Raw genomic sequence first — 23497 nt, forward strand, 5'->3', positions numbered from 1 at the left:
GGGCTTCCATCTTGTTCCACCTGGTGGCAGGTGGGAGTCCTGTCGCCACAGTCTTCAATCAAGACCAAGCCTCCTGGCTGCTCTTTTGCTCTGGTATTCCTGGCTGGTGTCCTTGTTTTTTGTCCAAGGGAGCCCTCAGATTTCTGCGTTAACAGTGCGAATGGAGGACGGGCTGAGGGAGCAGGGCAGGATCCTCTCCCGCCCCCCCGCAAAGGTAAAAGGTAAAAGAGCCCGCAATCGACTCAAACCTCCCGATCGCGGTCAACCGGTTGGACATCCCTTGCTGTAGGGTTTCCACCTGAGCCTTCCTTCCTCCCAAAGATATCCCACAAGGCAGCAGAGGTTTAGGATAAGAGTTTCCCTTCTCCTGCATGGGCTGCTTTTCCCAGGTGAATGAGCCCCATCTGATGGGCAGCGATTGCAGGCGGGAGTATCTGCCAGCCGTTTGACTTCAGGGTTCCCTCCATGGTTTTGCAAGACAGACAGATGGCAACAGCAGCTGCCAGTCAGTGTAGACAATATTGAGTTTGACGGACCAACAGCCGGACCCGGTATAAAGCAACTTCTTATGATCCTAAGGCAATGTGACCGAGGAAGGGAGCCTGGACGGATGGGCCCTGTTTAAAGGGTTAAGTAATTAATTAAAACTATCTACAGCTCACCCTTCAACAATAACGGACAGAAGGGTGGGGCACAGAATCCAAAACTACCACCCTAATTATAAAATAATATTGCTACCTACTCTCATCCCATGCGCCATTCTCTGTGATATGTGCAGGATCTGTGCGTCACCAGTCGGTGGCTGAAGCAAAGCCACGCTGGAGCATCAATGCTGCCCCTCCCACAGGGGCTGGTCACTAGGCACACATAACTGCGCACTAATAAATGCCTTCTGCCCATCTGGTGTCCACCAGCCCCTATTTTTTCCAGAAAAGCTCGAGGACACAGTGTGGTGGAACTGCCATGCTGAGCCACCAGAGGGCAGTCACGAAGCACAAGACGGTTCAGAGTGCAAATCGGCAGGTCGCATCCAGAAGTCATTCTCACAGCAGTGGCCACAGGGAAAAGCGTTGTGGTCAAAGCCAGCACTGGAAGACTCACACAAATAAACTCAAAAGGCGCTCTCCTCCCTGTTTAGTTACTTAATCGTCTCCGCCTCTTCGTGACCCCCTGGCCAGAGCACGCCAGGCCCTCCCATCTTCCACTGCCTCCCACAGTTTGGTAAAACTCATGATGGCAGCTTCAAGAACACTGTCCAACTATCTCGTCCTCTGTCGTCCCCTTCTCCTTGTGCCCTCCATCTTTCCCAGCATCAGGGTCTTTTCCAGGGAGTCTTCTCTTCTCATGAGGTGGCCAAAGTCTTGGAGCCTCAGCTTCAGGATCCGTCCTTCCAGTGAGCACTCAGGGCTGATTTCCTTCAGAGAGGTTGGATCTTCTTCAAAAGCATCCATTCTTCGGCGATCAGCCTTCTTTATGGTCCAGCTCTCACTTCCATACATCACTACAGGGAAAACCAGAGCTTGAACTATACGGACCTTTGTTGGCAAGGTGTTGTTTCTGATTTTTAAGATGCTGTCTAGGTTTGTCATTGCTTTTCTCCCAAGAAGCAGGCGTCTTTTAATTTCGTGGCTGCTGTCACCATCTGCAGTGATCATGGAGCCCAAGAAAGTAAAATCTCTCACTGCCTCAATTTCTTCCCCTTCTATTTGCCCTCTTCCCTAGAGCAGAACAAACAGAAGCTACCAGGATGAGTTTGACCAAATTGCGGGAGGCAGTGGAAGACAGGAGTGCCTGGTGTGCTCTGGTCCAGGGGGTCATGTAGAGTCAGACATGACTAAACAACAACAACAACAAACCATGATTGCTCTGCTCTGTCTGCAAAGTCAGAGGCAGCAGTGCTTCTGAAACCCCCTTACTGGAAACCACAGGAGGGGAGAGGTCTGCTCTTCTGTTCACAATCTGTTTGTGGGTTTCCCAGAGGCATCTGACTGGCAGGAGTGAGACAGGATGCTGGGCTGGGTGGGCCCCCATTGGCCTCACCCAACTACAGGGTTGATGTTCCCTTCCCTCTTTTGCTCGCCTGCCATTCGAGAGGAACACATCTCCTCGCCCCAAGACAGCAGGCAAAACAACAGCTACGTCTATCGGCCGCGGAAGCCCAAGAAACGCTGCCCTCTCCAGATTACGGAGACCCAAAAACACGCAGCTCGTTTCCTGCCAGCACAAATCCACAAGGGTAACCTATGTTCTCTGGCAGAGCAGCGTGCCCTAGAAAATGTTTCGGAGAGCCGATCATTCATGAGTAATGCCAGCCTGCCCCAGAGAGGTCGCTTTGCAACGGCAGGCTGACTGGCAATACTGAATGCGCCACTTAGCTCTCCCAGACAGGCACATAAAATAGGCAATTTTTGTAGGGATGTTAAAAGCAGGAATGGTTGTGTCACTGGCACATCGTGCTCTCATCCTGCCAGTCTGCTATTTTGGCACAGCTGTTCGGTTCAGGATTGCCAGTGCTTTTGTCCGGGAGGGTTTTGTTATACCTTCAACAGTTGTGTGGCAGAAACGTGGCAACAGAGCAGCGAGGCAAGCGAACCCTGCTCAGTTTCCCCCAGCAGCTGCCACAGGAGCGGTGCCAGAAAATAAAGTTGCTATTCTTATTTAATGATTTATCAAATCTGCATGCCGCCAAAGACCCGTAGATCTCAGGGCCGTTCACGACATAAAATTATGATATAGAAAACACAAAAATACATGATAAGAAATAAGAACAGGAAGAAACCAACACATATAAAAGGGCACCAGATGTCAACCAGCCAAAGGCCTGATTGGAGAGGAGCATTTTTGCCACCCTCTGGACCTATCGTGGAAGAGGCACACGAAGAAGGGCCTCAGAAGATGATCTCAGGGTCCAGGTGGACAATCCTCGGTCAGATTAACAACCCAGAGAGGTTTTTCCTCCCTCTCTCCTAGCATGGGAACTCGTGAAGCTGAATGTTGGGAAACTGAGAATGGGTAAATTGAAGGACTTCTTCACGCAACACATAGCCTATGGAACTCCCTGCTTCAAGAGGGAGTGATGGCCACCAACCTGCATGGCTTTCAAAGAGGACAAATTCATGGAGGAGAAAGCTTTCAATGGCTCCTGGCCACAATGGCTCTGCTTTGCCTCCAAAGTCAGAGGCAGCCACTTGCTGGGAAATGCTCGAATCCTTCTTTTGGGTTTCCTGCTTTGGGGCATCTGCCTGGCCACTGTGAGAACAGTAGGCTGGACTAGGTGGGCTCCCTCTGGCCTGATCCAGCAGGACTTTTCTGATATTCTTAACCTTTGTCATTGCACTGCAATAACCCTCTCCTTGCACCTGAGGCAATAGGCTTTGTTTCTGTTAGGATATAGTTCCGTTCCACCTTAAAAGGAACAGGCATGACTGTTGTGTGTCACATGCCTGTTTACCTCCAGCACAGGCTTGCTGGGAACTTCCGTTTGTATATTGCTTTTGCTGTATTGCTGTTTTGCTGGACACGAAGGGAAGAAGACATGCTTTTCCTTTGTTCCTGAACTATGATGAATAAACGCCTGTAAATAATGCTAACATCATGTCTCTGTCTGCCACTTCCGTTGTGAGAAGATTTATTCACTCTGCTATTTATTCACTCTGCTGATTGTTGTTTAGTTGTGTCTGCCTCTTTGTGGCCCCCTGGACCAGAGCACGCCAGGCCCTCCTGTCTTCTACTGCCTCCCACAGTTTGGTCAAACTCATGCTGGAAGCTTCGAGAACACTGTCCCACCATCTCATCCTCTCTCGTCCCCTTCTCCCTGTGCCCTCCATCTTTCCCAGTACCAGGGTCTTTTCCAGGGAGTCTTCTCTTCTCATGAGGTGGCCAAAGTATTGGAGCCTCAGCTTCACGATCTGTCCTTCCAGTGAGCACTCAGGGCTGATTTCCTTCAGAATGGATAGGTTTGATCTTCTTGCAGTCCATGGGACTCTCAAGAGTCTCCCCCAGCACCAGAATTCAAAAGCATCAGTTAGTTCTTCGGCGATCAGCCTTTTTTATGGACCACTTTCGTTGTGAGAAGTTACTCCCTCTGCTGATTAGAGCGTGCCAATTCTCTAAACGTCTCTGAGGCTTAGAATCATAGAATCATAGAATCATAGAGTTGGAAGAGACCACAAGGGCCATCGAGTCCAACCCCCTGCCAAGCAGGAAACACCGTCAGAGCACCCCTGACATATGGTTGTCAAGCCTCTGCTTAAAGACCTCCAAAGAAGGAGACTCCACCACACTCCTTGGCAGCAAATTCCACTGTCAAACAGCTCTTACTGTCAGGAAGTTCTTCCTAATGTTCAGCTTGTGTTGCTGAGTGATGCTGTACTGGGAACCGAAGTTCGCCCGACCGCCGGCTGGTGGCTGGAGCCAGCTGGGGGACTGCCCAATGCCCCCGTCTCCCGGACACATGCCAACATCCCTGCCAACCCGCAAGCCCTGGGCTACGAAGCTTTCCCCTTTTGCCTATCCAAAGCCGAGAGAGACCCCTGCCCGCCATCTGCTGGGCCAAAGGCTTTGGTGTCGGAGCACAAAGTACAGAAAGCCATGCGCCGGTCAGTGAAGGGCGCAGGTGTTTGCCAAGGGCGGGTCCTGGAACACTCAGAGCTGACCTGCTGCACAGCAAGGCACCGACAGCGATGAGAAGCACCCACTCCATCTTCCATAAGTGCACCTGACTCAGAGGCCTCGGCTGCTTGCCTTTATTTGCTGAAGAGGGGGCCTTCAACTCAGCAGGCCTCCCCGACACTTGACGCCAAGTGCACTTGGCACAGTCACTTGTATTCTGACAAGTGGCACCTGGAGAGCTCAGCTGGATAGAGTGTGGTGCCGATAATGGCAAGGTTGCAGGTTCGATCATAGAATCATAGAATCATAGAGTTGGAAGAGACCACAAGGGCCATCGAGTCCAACCCCCTGCCAAGCAGGAAACACCATCAGAGCACTCCTGACATATGGTTGTCAAGCCTCTGCTTAAAGACCTCCAAAGAAGGAGGCTCCACCACACTCCTTGGCAGCAAATTCCACTGTCGAACAGCTCTTACTGTCAGGAAGTTCTTCCTAATGTTTAGGTGGAATCTTCTTTCTTGTAGTTTGGATCCATTGCTCCGTGTCCGCTTCTCTGGAGCAGCAGAAAACAACCTTCCTCCCTCCTCTATGCGACATCCTTTTATATATTTGAACATGGCTATCATATCACCCCTTAACCTCCTCTTCTCCAGGCTAAACATACCCAGCTCCCTTAGCCGTTCCTCATAAGGCATCGTTTCCAGGCCTTTGACCATTTTGGTTGCCCTCCCTGTGTGAGACAGCTGCATAGTCCTGCATTGCAAGGGTTGGACTAGATCAGGCACGTCCAACTCTCTAGCGACTGCGATCTGCTCCCAGTATAATAAAACTGGCGGTGATCTATCCATTGTCACTGCCCATTGCTGTTGAGCTTTTTTGGGAGGGGAGAGTGAGCTGTTGTTGAGCTTTTTTGGGGGGAGGGCACCATTGCTATTCAGCTTTTTTGGGGGGGGTGCTTGTTGTTACCATAGCTGTTCAGCTTTATGGAATAAAATTGATAACCAGACAGCCCGCTGAACCTCCCTCCTTCCCACCCTCCGATGCTGATGCAGGGAAAACAACCTTGCAAAGCTGCGCCGGCAACGGGACATAGCGCCAGGGGCGCGTAGCAATCGCTTTCTTTTTCCCTTTCTCCTTCTGTGATGGAACTCCTACTTGGGGACTTCCCTGGCTTTTTTCTGGCCCATGTAGGACCAGTCTGGATAGTTAGCCTTGGTGAAGACTTGACGTTTTCATCCCCCAAAAAGATTATGAGTTTCTGCTGAAATGTGGCTGCATTTTAATGTTCTATTTTAATCTTGTTTTTTAAGTTGTATTTCAATCAATTGTTTTATATCTGGTGTTAGCCGCCCTGGGCCCAGTCTTGGCTGGGGAGGGCAGGGTATAAATGATTTTTATTGTTATTATTATTATTAACTGAGATTCAGAAGCATTGCTGTCTGCAACTGTGGAGGCAGAGCAGAGCCATCAAAGGTAGTAGCCATTGGTAGCCCTCTCCTCCTCCATGGATTTGCCTAATGCTCCTCTAAAGCCATCTAAGTTGGTGGCTGAAATACACGCGGAGTCGAGAGTGGATTTCCTGCTCTTTATTCAGCTCATTGTTGTTGTTGTTGAGTCGTTTAGTCGTGTCTGACTCTTCGTGACCCCCTGGACCAGAGCACGCCAGGCACTCGTGTCTTCCACTGCCTCCCACAGTTTGGTCAGACTCATGTTTGTAGCTTCGAGAACACTGTCCAACCATCTCATCCTCTGTCGTCCCCTTCTTCTTGTGCCCTCCATCTTTCCCAACATCAGGGTCTTTTCCAGGGAGTCTTCTCTTCTCATGAGGTGACCAAAGTATTGGAGCCTCAGCTTCAGGATCTGTCCTTCCAGTGAGCACTCAGGGCTGATTTCCTTCAGAATGGAGAGGTTGGATCTTCTTGCAGTCCATGGGACTCTCAAGAGTCTCCTCCAGCACCATAATTCAAAAGCATCAATTCTTCGGTGATCAGCCTTCTTGATGGTCCAGCTCTCACTTCCATACATCACTAATGGGCAAACCAGAGCTTGAACTATACAGGCCTTCATTGGCAAGGTGATGTCTCTGCTTTTTAAGACGCTGTCTAGGTTTGCCATTGCTTTCCTCCCAAGAAGCAGGCGTCTTTTAATTTCGTGGCTGCTGTCACCATCTCCAGTGATCATGGAGCCCAAGAAAGTAAAATCTCTCACTGCCTCCATTTCTTGCCCTTCTATTTGCCAGGAGGTGATGGGCCCAGTGGCCATGATCTTCGTTTTTTTTGATGTTGAGCTTCAGACCATATTTTGCGCTCTCCTCTTTCACCCTCATTAAAAGGTTCTTTAATTCCTCCTTACTTTCTGCCATCAAGGTTGTGTCATCTGCATATCTGAGGTTGTTGATATTTCTTCCGGCAATCTTAATTATTCAGCTCATAGTAGTGAGGAATGGAAGTTCCCCCAGAATGTTTGTCAAGAATGTATACCTTGCTGTTGAAATGGAATACTCAGGATGAAACAGTAAAATCTGCTATGATTAAATGGGCACAAGATGTCGGACATAACATAATGATGGCTGACTGGGAACAGTTATGGACCACTGGTATGAAATTTACGGCATGTAATGCCTTAAGAGAGAATATTATGAAAATGATATACAGGTGGTACATGACACCAGTCAAGCTAGCAAAAATCTATCATTTGCCCGATAATAAATGTTGGAAATGTAAAGAAACTGAAGGTACATTCTTTCACCTTTGGTGGACGTGCCCAAGGATTAAGACCTTCTGGGAAATGATCTATAATGAAATGAAAAAGGTGTTTAAATACACCTTCCCGAAGAAACCAGAGGCCTTTCTCTTGGGCATGGTCGGCCAACGGGTGCTAAAGAAGGATAGAACTTTCTTTATGTATGCCACAACAGCAGCAAGAATACTTATTGCGCAGTATTGGAAGACACAAGAACTACCCACTCTGGAAGAATGGCAGATGAAGGTGATGGACTACATGGAACTGGCAAAAATGACTGGCAGAATCAGAGACCAGGGAGAAGAGACGGTGGAAGAAGATTGGAAGAAATTTAAAGACTATTTACAGAGATATTATAAGATTAATGAATGTTAGAATGACATCGGATTGAGGTTAAAAGGTTATTAGCAACAAAGTGGTGAAGGAGTATGGAAAATTTGAAGGTTAAAAGGTGGAAAATTAAAAGGTTTAACATATTAAGATATTAAGAAAAAATTAGGACACATTAAGATATTAAGATAAAGATTAAGTTAAGATAGAGGGAAGGGATTTGCTGATTAAATATTTGTACTGGAATACAGTGAGGGGAGGTGTGGGGAAGTCTGGGAAACAAGTAAATGCAAGGAATATTATGAAAATGGAATTGTTTTTATTTTTGTTTTTTCTGTGTTGTTGTTTTTGTTGTTTTTTTTTTGTATTTTTCTTTTGTTTTTCCTTTTATGTAGAAACCCTAATAAAAAATATTATATATTTTTTTAAAAAAAGGAAGTTCCCCCAGAATGTCTGCTTTATATACATTATTTACACAATGGGCCCCACGTGATTGGCTAATTCCAGGATTCTCCTGTAGGCCAATCAGGTTGCGGATTCACTTCCACCTGGAGCTGGATTGGGTGGCTCCTGCAGACCAATTATACTGCTGCATTCTGAATCCTATTCTTCTAGGAGCAATCAGACTGCTGCATTTTGGATCCTATTGTTCTAGGACCAATCAGACTGCTGCATTCTGAATCCTATTGTTCTAGGACCAATCAGACTGCTGCATTTTGGATCCTATTCAACTCAGTACATAACAGTGGCCATCACTGTCTCCTGTGGCAGAGAGTTCCACTGTTCCACTACACGCTGAGTGAAGAAGTGCACAGCATCTTGGAGGACAAAGGCCAACTTTGCAGAGCATTTAGCACATGGAGAACGCCGTAGGCTCAGGGCAAGTGCCAAGGCCAGAGGTCTTCACTGCTTGTTTTGCTGTTTGTGCAGGATCGCCCCCCCCCCCCCGGTCTTTTCAGGCCACCCTCCTTAAATAAGGACACACAGAAATATGGAAGGTGTTGCTGGCAAAGGCTGGTGAGCTTTATTCAAAGCAGTGCAAGGAGATAAACCAGGGGCAGGAGGGGGAATGGATTTTTAAACAGGCTTTTGTAATTCCTTTAGACTTACATGAATCAGCTTCAGGTTATGAATGAAAATGACATGCATGAGAGTTCAGGAAACAGACTATCGTCTCAGAGAGGAATGAACAACAAATACAAATGAGGAGAGTGTCCTGAGAGCAAGAAGCCTCATCAAAGAGACGTGGACATTTCTTCATATCGACCAGGGAATCTTTGCTTGCTAGCTCAAAAGACCTGCACACCACCTACGGCTGTTCTCCTACAACTGTTCGCCCGCCCACTCCCAGTGGGTACAACAAAACCACACCGTAATTTTAATCAGATTACATTCACAACGAATTACAAAGATACAATTGCAATAAAAACCGTAAATGCTGCCTTTGAATGATGCATTCGAGCACAACACACAGCTGAGAGCCGAACTACATTTTCTAGGGGTGGCCTAGAAGCAAAACGAAGTTGATTGTGTGGAGGAGAGAAGACCCTGTTCCCTGCTGCAAACAGAAGCAAGATGAGAAAGTGCGGGACTCCCAGATCCACAGTGTTATGGGCAGGGGGTTAGGCTGAAAGCCTAGGCTCCCTTCTGATTCCTAGTCAAGCTAGCTTCCCGGTGAGATGATGGGCCATTAAGAGGAACAAAGGAAGGGGCTCTATGAGAGATGGCAAATGGGTGAAGCCACTGGAAAGACCAAGCCAGAGTTGAGAGCAGAGGGTCTGAAGTGATGTGAGCGAGAAGCAAAGCACCAGGCTGCAAACCAAGAGAGACTGGCTGGGTCTTCCCAACCACTCTGGGCAGCTTCCAACAAAGATTAAAAATACATTAAAATGTCACACATTAAAAACTTCCCTAAACAGGGCTGCCTTCAGATGTCTTCTAAATGTCAAGTAGTTGTTTATCTCTTTGACATCTGGTGGGAGGGCGTTCCACAGGGCAGGTGCCACCACCGAGAAGACCCTCTGCCTGGTTCCCTGTAGCTTTGCTTCTCGCAGGGAGGGAACCGCCAGAAGGCCTTCGGAGCTGGACCTCAGTTTCCGGGCAGAACAATGGGGGTGGAGACGCTCCTTCAGGTATACAGGACCGAGGCCATTTAGGGCTTTAAAGGTCAGCACCAACATTTTGAATTGTGCTCAGAAACATACTGGGAGCCAATGTAGGTCTTTCAAGACTGTTGTTATATGGTCTCGGGGGACGTTCCCAGTCACCAGTCTAGCTGCCACATTCTGGATTAATTGCAGTTTCCGGGTCACCTTCAAAGGTAGCCCCACGTAAAGCGCATTGCAGTAGTCCAAGCGGGAAATAATTATATATCCTACAGTCTCTGCTGTGCCTCATTCCAAAGGAAACACGGACCCTGGGCAAGCGCCAGAACCACAGATGCATCACCCTCTGAACTCAAGGGATTAAATGTGGGGGGCATTTGAATGGTGTGTGTGTGTGTGTGAATAAAATTAAGTAACAGAAAGTTTTTCAGGAAAGGCAGCATTGTGTGTTGAGAGAGCTGAGCTAGAACCTATGAACCGGCCTGTTTTAATCTAAAAAGCCACCTACTTAAATCAAGTAAGGTGGGTTAAAGGTAAAGGGGACCCCTAACCATTAGGTCCAGTCGCGGATGACTCTGGGGTTGCGGCGCTCATCTCGCTTTATTGGCCGTGGGAGCCAGCGTTCAGCTTCCGGATCTTGTGGCCAGCAGGACTAAGCCGCTTCTGGCAAACCAGAGCAGTGCACGGAAATGCCGTTTACCTTCCCGCCAGAGCGGTACCTATTTATCTACTTGCAATTTGACGTGCTTTCAAACTGCTAGGTTGGCAGGAGCAGGGACCGAGCAACGGGAGCTCACCCCGTCGCAGGGATTCGAACTGCCGACCTTCTGATCGGCAAGTCCTAGGCTTGTGGTTTAACCCGCAGCGCCACCCGCATCGCTTTTGCTTAGGACGTCCCTATTTTCATCAGAGAAAAACGTTGGAGGGTGTGGGATGCGACCATGGACCACAGACTCGGATACCATTGAAGGGGAATTAGACTGATTCCTGGAGGAATTGGCTAGAGGCTTTTGGTGGCCTCTGGTCACAAGGGCTAAATGAAGATCAGTTTCTGGGAAACAAAAGCGGGAGTGTGCTCCTGTGAGCATGTCTTGTTTGTGGCAACCGGAGGCGTTTGCTCGGCCACCGTGGGGAAGAGAATGCTGGACCAGATGGGCCTTTGGTCTGATCCAGCTGCAGGGCTAGTCTGATCTTAGAATGGTAGAGTTGGAAGGGACCCCCAAAGGTCCTCTAGTCTGAGAGTCCTCTGGAAAAACAATCTCTCAAAGGACCTGTTGATGGCATTTTACCATTGCACTGTGGAGAGTGTATTAACTTATGGTCTGTGTGTGTGGTTTGGGAGCTGCACAGCCAGAGAAAAAACAATGCTGTTCAGGGTTGTAAAGACTGCGGAAAGAATAACTGGGTGCACTCTTCCCGCCCACCTTCTGATCGGCAAGTCCTAGGCTCTGTGGTTTAGACCACAGCGCCGTCCATTAACACCTTTTAAGCACAAGGTGAGAGGCGGGATTTCTCTGTTTCAGTTCATTGCTTTGGCGAAAGGGGAATCCCATTCTGCTTCAATGATTGTGTGCACAGAACCAAGAGGATGGAGTTATTCTAGGTCTGTGAGCCCGGATCATGACGCCTGAATAAGTGGCGCGAGATGCAGAGGGAAAGGATCTCAGCTCAGGGACAGGACACCTGCTGTACATGCAGAAGGCCCCAAAGGGCTTAGGAGAGATTTTGCCCTGACTGAGACCCTGGAGGTCTGCTGCCTGTCAGAGGAGCTAAGATGTAGCTGAGCTGATGGCCCAGCTGAGAGTAACGTGGCTTCATATGGATCCTTTGGTTGCGATTCCTGCATTGCAGGGGGTTGGACTATATGGCCCCTGAAGGTCCCTTCCAACTCTACAATTCTATGATTCTGTCATGGACTGGTTGGATGCAGAGGAATGGTTGGAGGAATCAGCTGGGAAATGATGGGTGGTTAGAGGGAGAAGGAGAAGCCTGGAAGAGGAGGTGTTGGAAGCTGGAGAGGCAACAGAGCTTAGTGAGCTGGGAGAGTCTGTGGCAGACAGAAGTCCGGAATCAGAGGCAGAAGATGAAGCAGAAGAGGGAGGCCGAGAAGCAGAGATGAGTCAGGCTGGTGAAGAGTCGCGGGGCTCTCCCCCTCCTGCTGCGACAGGCTCTCCTTCCTGCTTCTCTCCCAGAACCAGAAGCGGTATGAAGAGGGCGGAGAAGTCAGCTTCACGCAAGCACAGCCTCCGATTGCTTGGGGGGAAACCCTGGAGAGGACAGGGACTTTCAGTCTTGGCAACTGATCCATGGGGCAAGACCTACCAGGGAGGAGCTGCTATGCTCATTAGGCCTGTCACTCAGCCAAGTCAGATCATGTTCTTGCTAATAAAGAGCTAACTCCCACTTGAACAGATTTCCTGCCAGCTCTCTCCAGACAGATCCTGTGTTCCAGGCTGCACTCCTATGACCCCCTGCCCCTATGCGAATCTTTATGCACTATTTTTTTTTTATCAGCCTTCTCTTCTCCTAATTAATCTGCCTCTCTCTCATACACACACTCACACAGGTGCACACATTGCCCCTCCATGGTTTCCAAGGCTAAACATCTCTGGGAAGCCCCGGGTTGCGTCATCCACCACTGACGGAAAGCCGCCTTTTCTCCGTTGGAGACATCCAGACCAGGGTTAAGCAGCAACCTCGAGGGAGGACAGGAGATGTGGGGAGAAGGGGAGGGTCTTCCTGGAGATCAGAGGGAAGAATTCAGGGTGGGCCGTGGGATGTTTTGCTTTTTGAAAAGAGGTAAGAGGGATCAAGACCTATGGCGAAACGAAGAACAAAATTACATTCCAAACATGGACAACAGCAAAAAATGAAACGGAACAAAACACCCCGCTTCCAAAGTGAAAATAGGGACCCCCATGGCTTCCTCCCCACACTTGAAAGCCTCTTGAGGCGTTGGCTCCTCCCATGAGAGGTGGCAGGATTCGAACCAGACGTTTCCAGGTGTATTAAGCAGTGCCGGGGGGTAAGAAGTGCCTGCTTCCAGCTGATCTCAGCCGGAAGGATCCTTTTGTGAAAGAGGTTCAGTAAGACTACAGGGTTCTGGGCCAGCCCTGACGGGCTTTCGTTGATCTCTTGGTTTGCATTTCTTAGTGCAGAAAGTATGGATCTGATGTGTAGAGATCTTTCTTAATCTAATTGATTCAAGAGGGTTCTGGAAGCTTCTCTGTGTGAAAGAAACAAGCAGAAGGTTTCCTGACGTTTGGGTTATTCCTTCCGAGAAGATGAGTACAGCTGCCTTAAACTGGTCCTGCTATCTCTTCTGTCAAGGACATGCTGGCTATAATACAGTCATACCTCATGTTATGTTCGCTTCAGGTTACGTTCTTTCAGATTACATCCCGTAAGTACCGGAAAGGGTTACTTCCGGGTTTCGCCGCTCACGCATGTGCAGAAGCGCAAAATGACGTCACGTGCATGCGCAGAAGCGGCGAGTCGCAACCCGCGCATGCAGAGATACGCCGCTGCGGGTTGCGCTCTTTTCATGTTGCGAACAGGCCTCTGGAACGAATCCCATTCGCAACCACAGGTACCACTGTAGCGAGGCCAGAAAGAGCCTGGGTTTCACTTTCTCGATCTCTCTTCCTTCTGGTGTGGTGTTCTGTACACAGTATGCTTAGTGTTAAGGTTTAGACTTATTATAAGTTATTGTAAATTTAAGTCTGCTGCAACCGGATTTCTTATGGACAGTGCCAATCCTGAACGTATTGGATTTGTGACCATTATTTTCATTTGCTTTTAGCAGCAGTAAAGCTCTGCTGGATGAAATACAATGGCCTCTGGTCTATTTTTGGGAAATCCTGCAAAGTGCTTAAGTTTTTGCTCTGCTAACTATGCTACTGAGTAGAAATTCCATGACGCTGTTTACATCCTCTGAGAATCCTCCGTTTCAGTGGAAGTTAGGTTGTATGTGAACCTAAAAGGTAAAGGTGAAGGTACCCCTGCCCGTACGGGCCAGTCTTGACAGACTCTAGGGTTGTGCGCCCATCTCACTTAAGAGGCCGGGGGCCAGCGCTGTCCGGAGACACTTCCAGGTCACGTGGCCAGCGTGACAAAGCCGCATCTGGCGAGCCAGCGCAGCACACGGAAACGCCGTTTACTTTCCCGCTGGTAAGCGGTCCCTATTTATCTACTTGCACCCGGGGGTGCTTTCGAACTGCTAGGTTGGCAGGCGCTGGGACCGAGCAACGGGAGCGCACCCCGCCGCGGGGATTCGAACCGCTGACCTTTCGATCGGCAAGGCCTAGGTGCTGAGGCTTTTACCCACAGCGCCACCCGCGTCCCCCATGTGAACCTAGAACACCCTTTTTTCCCCCAAAAGGAAATCACCTGAGCTACGCAAAAGGGTTCCCTTATATGAGCGTATGGTGGTAAACAGAGGCTTCCCCAAGCCACCCTGATTCTTGCCCACTAGACTCACAGGTCGAGAGGGTGAGGGTACTTGTCCTTTTCCTTCACGGGGATCACGAAATACGGAACGCGGTGCACTGTCCCGGTCTTGTCCATGTAATGCTCGCGATGCATCTGAGCAAGCTGCAGGTGAAACACCAACAGGTTATGATGATGATAATAATAATAATTTATTATTTATACCCCGCCCATCTGGCTGAGTTTACCCAATCAAGTGTTAAAAACAATACAGCGTTAAATATTAAAAACTTCCCTAAACAGGGCTGCCTTCAGGTGTCTTTTAAAGATAGGATAGCTGCTTATTTCCTTCACATCTAAAGGGAGGGTGTTCCACAGGGAGGGCGCCACCACCAAGAAGACCCTCTGCCTGGTTCCCTGTAACCTCACTTCTTGCAATGAGGGAACCGCCAGAAGGCCCTCGGCGCTGGACCTCAGTGTCTGGGCTGAACGATGGAGGTGAGGACGCTCCTTCAGGTAAACAGGACTGAGGCCATTTAGGGCTTTAAAGGTCAACACCAACACTTTGAATTGTGCTCGGAAACATACTGGGAGCCAATACAGATCTCTCAGAACCGGTGTTATGTGGTCCCGGCAGCCACTCCCAGTCACCAGTCTAGCTGCCACATTCTGGATTAATTGCAGTTTCCGGGTCACCTTCAAAGGTAGCCCCACGTAGAGCACATTGCAGTAGTCCAACCGAGAGATAATCGGAGCACGCACCACTCTGGCAAGACAGTCCACAGGCAGGGAGGGTCTGGCTACCGTGGTGGCTGGGGCTGATGGGAGATGTAGTCCTAAACATCTGAACAGCACAGGCATTGGGGAAGGCTGGGTTGGTGCGTGGCACTTAAAACCAGGGAAACTCGGGTTCAAATCCCTGCAACGGGAAGCAAAACTCCCTACTGAGTGGCCTTGGGAAATCACTGCTTCCCAGCCGATTCTGCCTTGCGGGATTATAGAGAGAATTTAAGACAGGTGGAGGCCATTATTATTAATTATTAATTATTATTATTATTATTATTATTATTATTATTATTCCACTACCCTTCATCCATAGATCTCAGGGTGGTTCACAACATTAAAGTGCAATATAACAAATACAAAACGCATAATAAAAAAGAGGAGGAAAAATAAACCAGTGAATGTTGCTTTCTGTTCTTTGGAGGAAAGATGGGATAAAAATCTAGCAGAGACTGCATGGTCCCATTTCCTTGCCCAAGCATTTGCTAATAAGAATAAGAATAAGAATTTATTATTTATACCCCACCCATCTGGTTGGGTTTCCCCAGCCACTCTGGGCAGCTTCCAACACATTAAAATACAGTAACGCATCAAACATTAAAAGCTTCCCTAAAGAGGGCTGCCGTCAGATGCCTTCGAAAAGTCTGGTAGTTGTTGTTCTCTTTGACATCTGGTGGGAGGGCGTTCCACACTGTGGGTGCCACCACCGAGAAGGCCCTCTGCCTGGTTCCCTGTAACTTGGCTTCTCGCAGCAAGGAAACCGCCAGAAGGGTCTCGGCACTGGACCTCAGTGTCCGGTCTGAACGATGGGGGTGGAGATGCTCCTTCAGGGATACTGGACCGAGTGCTTGACACACTCTCTTGGTTGGGCCATCTGAAGCAATCCCGCACAGCCTGTCATCAGTCCTGTGCCTTCCTTCCTTTAAGAAGAGCTTGCAGGATCAGGTCCCAGGGGGACGATCTAGTCCAGCACCCTGTTCTCGCAGTGGCCAGCCAGATTCCTGCGAAAACCCACATACAGGATCCAAACAGGAGAGTCCTTTCTCCTCCTGCAATTTACAGCAACTGCTACTCAGAAGCATGACTGCCTCCGACTGTGGAGGCAGCGCACAGTCATCATGGCTAACATCCATTGATAGCCTGTATGAATTTGTCTAATCCTCTTTTCTATCCTTCTTTGCTTATTCCAGGCAGCCAGATCCAAGACCGGTGGGCTGTGATGGGTGATCCTGGGCGATGCGCCTGTGGTGTGGTCAGTCAGGACATGGGTGGCACAGGGTAGTCTGTCAGTGAGCAGACAGGTGGTCCTCTTTTTAGGCTAGGTGGGCATCAACTAGACAGCAAGGCTTGCTTCCTTTCTGCTCCCCCATCTTTTCCCGCAGGCAGAGCCAGTTTTGCATAATCCGCCGCGTCACGGACAAATGAGATAGTCCGTTAAAACACAAGAGCATGCAGATGCACTAAAAATCAAAGGAACAACCAGATGTTTTCTGATTTGCTCGAAGAAAGGGGGGAAAGGCTGCTGGAAACACCCTCTGCGGTCTTTTGAAGCTTCCCCTGCAATTGAGAATTTGGCTTCAGCAGACAGAAATGAGCCCTGCTCAGCTATTGTCTCATATTTGCACATAACTACAACCTGAGGAGACTCTTGAGAGTCCCATAGACTGCAAGAAGATCAAACCTCTCCATTCTGAAGGAAATCAGCCCTGAGTGCTCCCTGGAAGGACAGATCCTGAAGCTGAGGCTCCAATACAGTGGTACCTAAGGCTACATACGATTCAGGTTACAGACTCCGCGAACCCAGAAATAGTGCTTCAGGTTAAGAACTTTGCTTCAGGATGAGAACAGAAATCGTGCAGCAGCGGCGCAGCAGCAGCAGGAGGCCCCATTAGGTAAAGTGGTGCTTCAGGTTCGGAACAGTTTCAGGTTAAGAACGGACCTCCGGAACGAATTAAGTACTTAACCTGAGGTACCACTGTACTCTGGCCACCTCATGAGAAGAGAAGACTCCCTGGAAAAGACCCTGATGCTGGGAAAGATGGAGGGCACAAAGAGAAGGGGACGACGGAGGACGAGATGGCGGGACAGTGTTCTCGAAGCTACCAGCATGAGTTTGACCAAACTGCGGGAGGCAGTGGAAGACAGGAGTGCCTGGCGTGCTCTGGTCCAGGGGGTCACGAAGAGGTGGACACGACTAAACGACTAAACAACAACAACAACCTGAGCCTACGATGGAGGGGCTCACAGCATTAACACTGCAAAAGGGTCTTGTTTCTCTCATAGCTGAGGCCTTGGATTCAAACGTTACTCTGACACTATAATAAAATAATAATAATAATAATAATAATAATAATAATAATAATAATAATAATAATTTATACCCCGCCCATCTGGCTGGGCTTCCCCAGTCACTCTGGGCAGCTTCCAACAAAATATTAAAATACGGTAATGCATGAAACATTAAAAGCTTCCCTAAACAGGGCTGCCTTCAGATGTCTTTTATAAGTCTGGCAGTTGTTCTTCTCTTGACATCTGGTGGGGGCGCGTTCCACAGGGAGGGAGCCACCACCGAGAAGGCCCTCTGCCTGGTTCCCTGTAACTTGGCTTCTTACAGCAAGGGAACTGCCAGAAGGCCCTCGGCGCTGGATATCAGTTTCCGGGCAGAACGATGGGGGTGGAGACGCTCCTTCAGATATACTGGACACTCTTTCCAACTTGCTGTTTCCCCCTCACCAGTGCAACTCTGAACCCTGGCTTTGTCCTTCTAACTAACTGCAAGTGGCCACCCATTTGCTGTCTCGCACACAGCGCCTTTCCTTTGTTCCCCTTAATGGCCCATCACCCAGGCAATCACCTCATCAGGAAGCTGGCCTGGCTCAGCATACAGCCTGCTTCCCCCCTTCAAACACCTAGCAGTACACCGGGAGGGCCCTGTATATCAGAAAGGCAAAACGGACATGGGAATTTTCAATGTCCACCACCTGTAATTCTGCAAAAAAAGGGTTGGGGGGGGTTAAGGGAAAAGAGAAAGGGGCCAGTGTGGTGTAGTGGTTAAGAGCGGTAGTCACGTAATCTGGGTAACCGGGTTCGCGTCTCCGCTCCTCCACATGCAGCTGCTGGGTGACCTTGGGCCAGTCACAGTCTCTCAGCCCCACTCACCTGACAGAGTGTTTGTTGTGGGGGAGGAAGGGAAAGGAGAATGTTAGCCGCTTTGAGACTCCTTAAAGGGAGTGAAAGGCGGGATATCAAATCCAAACTCTTCTTCTTCTTCTTCACCCTTGAAAAGCAGGTCTCGGCTACAAAGGATAGATATGCAAAAGCGCTTCAAGGGGAAGCAGCAGCTCAGGGAGGGGTGATTGCAGGGCCGGATTGAGGCTGGATGAGGCCCTAAGCTCCTGAAGGTAATGGGGCCCTTTTTTATGTCCAGCTGTCCTTTGTCAATAACAAATTGCCACTGTTTTTTGTGTTGAAGTAGCTTTGGGATAAGAATTTTCGGGTTGCGCGCTGCAGCGACCCGGAAGTAACGGAGTGCATTACTTCCGGGTTTCGCCGCTCGCGCATGCGCAGACTGTCAAAATGACGTCACACGCATGTGCGGAAGCGGCGAAAAGCAACCCATGCATGCGCAGACGCGGGTTGTGTTCACTTCTGGATGCGAACGGGTCTCCGGAACCAGAGGTATCACTGTATGCTATATGGTAATTTATGGACCTAATAGTTATCTAAAGCCACTTGCACATAACAAAATATGTATTTTATCAAAGTAATTGTTGAATTTATCTTATATTTTGGAAATGCACATCTAGGTGTTTTTTCCCTTTAATTTTTTTTTTTTTGGGGGGGTGCCCAAGAAGATTAGAGAACTGGGCCAAGATTAGAGAACTGGGCCAAAACAAACAAGATGAATTTTAACAGGGAGAAATGTAAAGTATTGCACTTGGGCAAAAAAAATGAGAGGCACAAATACAAGATGGGTGACACCTGGCTTGAGAGCAGTACATGTGAAAAGGATCTAGGAGTCTTGGTTGACCACAAACTTGACATGAGCCAACAGTGTGACGCGGCAGCTAAAAAAGCCAATGCAATTCTGGGCTGCATCAATAGGAGTATAGCATCTAGATCAAGGGAAGTAATAGTGCCACTGTATTCTGCTCTGGTCAGACCTCACCTGGAGTACTGTGTCCAGTTCTGGGCACCACAGTTCAAGAAGGACACTGACAAACTGGAACGTGTCCAGAGGAGGGCAACCAAAATGGTCAAAGGCCTGGAAACGATGCCTTATGAAGAACTTGGAATTATAGAGTAGCAAGGAGACCCAGGGGTTATCTAGTCCAAGTCTTGGCTACGCAGGAACTTGGACTGTGGAATTGTGTGGAAATAAGGTTCTGGCCCAGCCTGGCTGGATCCACTTTGCCACCCACCTATCCAGACCAGCTCCAACAAATAAAAGGAAGATCTGAGTAAGTAGTGTCTGTTCTCAGCTCATTAATTCTGGCTACCCACTCTTGATTATTTATAGCTTGCGTAACTGCCGTGGACTTGCTTAACGCTGAGGAAAGGAGAAAGAGACTCTGCTCCGGGTTCGAGAGACAGAGATAATGAAGCTGAGTTTGGCACGGCAGAGAGGGAGGGGGTGTGTCTGGCTCCGGGATTCCAGAAGGCAGCACGATCCACCAGCAGACTTTCCACAAATCCACCAGGACCACCCACACGCCCTCGCCCTCGCTGCACAGCCAAGACGCAGCCCTTCTGTTGCTGTTGATTCCTTTGCAAACATGAAGCGACAAGGAGCGACAAGCAAGAGAGAGGGCTCAGCGGGACTTCTTTCTGGGTTGCGTTTCTCTAGCCACAGGTGTGCGCTTTAAAACACTTTTTTTAAAAAATGCCCCCGTGTTTTCGCTATGAAAACCCACTCTTTGCCGCTGAATTGGAGCAAACAGCAACCTGCAGAAAATTCCGAACTGCTGCTGGTTTCAGTGCAGCGTTAAAGAACGGGTTTTTGTTGGGAGGGTGCCGGGGCAAAAACACACACAAACAAGCGCTTGGAGACAGATCTTTAAAGCGCAGACATGTGCCTAGAAAGCGCAGGGCAAAAGGTACATGTGGATGAGCCCACAGTCAGGGGGTGCCAATGGCGAAGAGGATGGTGGCCTGGGTGGGTCCTGGGCCTGATCTAGCGGGGCTCTTCTTCCATTCTTAAGCGGTCGAGTGGATCAGCTGGTCACGCCATTTGCAAAGTGAGTTTGCAGGGGACCCTGGGGAAGCTTATCAGGGGTATAATAATAATAATAATAATAATAATAATAATAATAATAATAAATAATTTATTTATACCCTGCCCTTCCTGGTTCAGAAAACCGGGCTCAGGGCAGCTAACAACAAATTTAAAACACTTAATTGATGCAACAAAAAACAGCTTAAAATGCAGTATAAAACGTGAATTAACAATAAATCCATGGAGATATGTGATCGGCACAGCCAATCTTCCACAAATGAGGACTTGCCTGCCAAAGGTGTGGGGTGTATTCTAGGGCACAGTCTTAGTTCACTGCGGGTGAAACGGGAGGGCACAAGGCCTGGGCAATCTGCCCCCCATAACCAAGAACCAGAATCCTCTGTGACAAGCAGAGCATGAGACTCTGAATCTCGGGGCTGTGGGTTCGAGTCCCACGCTGGGCAAAAGATTCCTGCACGGCAGAGGGTTGGACTAGATGGTGGTCCCTCCGAACCCTACAATACTATGGTTTCCGGTGTGGGTTCAATGGCCACATGGGGTGACGGGGAATTCAGACCTCCTGCCTTACCTTGTAGAACTCCTTCAGTTCCGCTGTGCGGTTGATATCCAAATTGAAGCGAGTGTAGTTGGGGGTGTGCAGCCAGCGGTCCCACCCCCTGGCCCTCGCCCCAATCACCAGGCCGGGGTCAGGAGAGAAGAGGGTGGGGAACTGGCCCCCTTTGCTGTAGGGCCCGCCGCAGGTTTCCATGGCGGCACTTCGGAAATCTTGGAAGTACTTCATGGTGGCGTTGCCATAGGTATCCCCAAAGGAAAAGGCCACGTTGGGGATATGGCCGCGATACCTGGAGGGGGGGAAAGGTGGAAGGTGAGCGAAACTGGGGAAGAAGAGCCCAAACAATTGCCATCATCTCTCTTTTTTGAGAAATCACTTCTCCAGCTGTCCTAATAAGCGCAGCGCTTTGCAATCACCGCCACAACAATCACAAGTAATGATGCAGAATCGAAAGAAAGCGCCGCTTCCAGTGCGGCAATCGGATCAATGCCATAACAGGCAATTTTTAAGCCTGGGGAAAATATCTTTCTCCCTAAGGAAGGGGCAACGAGGGGCAAACTAAGAACGGCTGGGCACCCAGAAGGGACTGTTGCCCATATTCCAAATTGCTGAACTCCTCAAAAGATCATAGCACTGTAGAGTTGGAAGGTACCCTGAGGATCATCTAGTCTAACCCCCTGCAATGCAGGAATATGCAGCTGGTCCATACAGGGATCGAACCTGCAACCTTGGCGTTATCAGCACCATGGTCTAACCAAGATACAGTGGTGCCTCGCAAGACAAAAAGAATCCGTTCCGTGAGTCTCTTCGTCTTGCGGTTTTTTCGTCTTGTGAAGCAAGCCCATTAGCGGATTAGCGGATTAGCGGTATTAGCGGTTTAGCAGCTATTAGCGGCTATTAAAGGCTTAAGGGATTAGCGGATTAGCTGCTAAAAGGCTATTAGCAGTTTAGTGCCTTAGAAAAAGGGGGTGGGGAGCGAAAAAAACCCGCAGGAACTCGCAAGACATTTTCGTCTTGCGAAGCAAGCCCATAGGAAATTTGTTTTGTGAAGCACCTCTAAAACGGAAAACCCTTTCGTCTAGCGGGTTTTCCGTCTTGCGAGGCATTCGTCTTGCGGGGCACCACTGTATTGGTTTTTTAAAAAAAGATGTATGTTATCGATTCTGCATGTGCTGGAGGGGGAAACGAGGGGCAGGTGGGGCTCGTGAACCTGGGAAGGGGGCCCGTATAAGAGAAGGAAACTCTGGCCCTAAACCGTATATTCGGGAGAAGAAAAGGCTAAGGAGGGAACCCTGCACAAATCTGGAGTGGCGTCTTGTAAGCTTCCTTCCAGCAACTCCCGCAGCCAGCCCAGCCTCCTGCTTGCAATGGGGACTAAACAAGGATGTGCTTAAGCACAGCGAAGGTGCCTGCCTGAAATCAAGTGGCAGGGAGTTCCAGAGTTCCTGTGCTGCTACACTAAGGAACCTCAGAGCTGGGCGGGACCCCCGAGGTCATCCAGCCCAACCCTGACTGCAATGTGGGCGCCAAAACCTTTTTCCTTTTCTTTCCCCGAAGAAGCAAGCCATAAAAAGCCCTTTTTCTTTCTCTCTATCCTCCCCCCCCCATTCTCTCCGCCCCCCACCCCTTCCCCAAATGGCGCCTCCCCCCCCCCCCCAGCGACCCACCCGGGCATGAGCCCCGGCGGCACGTAGGCCGCGTTGTACTGGGTCAGGAGGGTCCCGGCGCTGCGCGAAGCCATGGCGGCGCTGCTCCTTCGTCGGCCGGGTAAGGGAGCCGGGGAGGCAGGCGAGGCACCCAGGCAAGGCCGAGGCTTCAGGGAGGGCCGTAGGCCGCGGCGGTCACAAACCCGTCGCCATGGCAACGGGGAGGGAGGGGCGGGAGGCCGGGGAGCCGCGCAGGCGCAGAAGGGAGAGTCACAGCTGCTGCTCCCAGGACAAAGCTCTCATTATTATTATTATTATTATTATTATTATTTAGTTGTCTATTGTTTGTAAGCCAGTTTGGCATCCATTTGAATGAAAAGCAGCACAGCGATACAACAAATCAAATCAATATTATTATTATTATTATTATTATTATTATTATTATTATTATTGCTGCATTTGTGTTATTCTATTATGGTTTATCACGTTGCTATTTATTGTTTGCAGGCCAATTGGGATTCATTTGAATGAAAAGCAACACAGAAATACAATAAATCAAATCAAATCAAAATTATTATTATTATTATTATTATTATTATTATTGCTGTATTTGTGATATTCTATTATGGTTTATCACATTGTTATTTATTGTTTCTAAGCCAATTTGGGATTCATTTGACAAAAAGCAGCACAGAAATACAATAAATCAAATCAAAATTATTATTATTATTATTATTACTATTACTATTGCTGTATGTGTGATATACTATTATAGTTTATCACGCTGTTATTTATTGTTTGTAAGGGAATTTGGGATTCATTTGAATGAAAAGCAACACAGAAATACAATAAATCAAATCAAATCAAAATTATTATTATTATTATTATTATTATTATTATTATTATTATTATTGCTGTATTTGTGATATTCTATTATGGTTTATCACATTGCTATTTATTGTTTCTAAGCCAATTTGGGATTCATTTGATGAAAAGCAGCACAGAAATACAATAAATCAAATCAAGATGATGATGATGATTATTATTGCTGTATTTGTGATAT

General features: G+C 48.6%; 1 protein-coding gene and 1 long non-coding RNA gene across 2 annotated transcripts in view; one reads left to right on the forward strand and one right to left on the reverse strand.

Annotated features, from left to right (window-relative positions):
• Positions 1-10187, forward strand: part of LOC310674053 — a 220604-nt gene extending 210417 nt beyond the window's left edge. The window contains exon 2 of the long non-coding RNA XR_014509361.1: positions 9512-10187. This is a non-coding gene — a long non-coding RNA (uncharacterized lncRNA). The remainder of the gene's footprint in view (positions 1-9511) is intronic.
• CIMIP2C (ciliary microtubule inner protein 2C) overlaps positions 1-22627 on the reverse strand; it is a 30887-nt gene extending 8260 nt beyond the window's left edge. The window contains exons 1-3 of the mRNA XM_083432805.1: positions 22456-22627; positions 20804-21077; positions 14269-14381 (exon numbers count right to left, since the gene is read on the reverse strand). Coding sequence (XP_083288931.1) covers positions 14269-14381; positions 20804-21077; positions 22456-22529 — 461 coding nt within the window. The 5' untranslated portion in view covers positions 22530-22627. The remainder of the gene's footprint in view (positions 1-14268; positions 14382-20803; positions 21078-22455) is intronic.
• Between the last annotated feature and the right edge of the window lie 870 nt (positions 22628-23497).

This window comes from Podarcis tiliguerta (assembly GCF_965153285.1).
Source record: "Podarcis tiliguerta genome assembly, chromosome: 3".
Classification (NCBI taxonomy): Eukaryota; Metazoa; Chordata; class Lepidosauria; order Squamata; family Lacertidae; genus Podarcis; species Podarcis tiliguerta.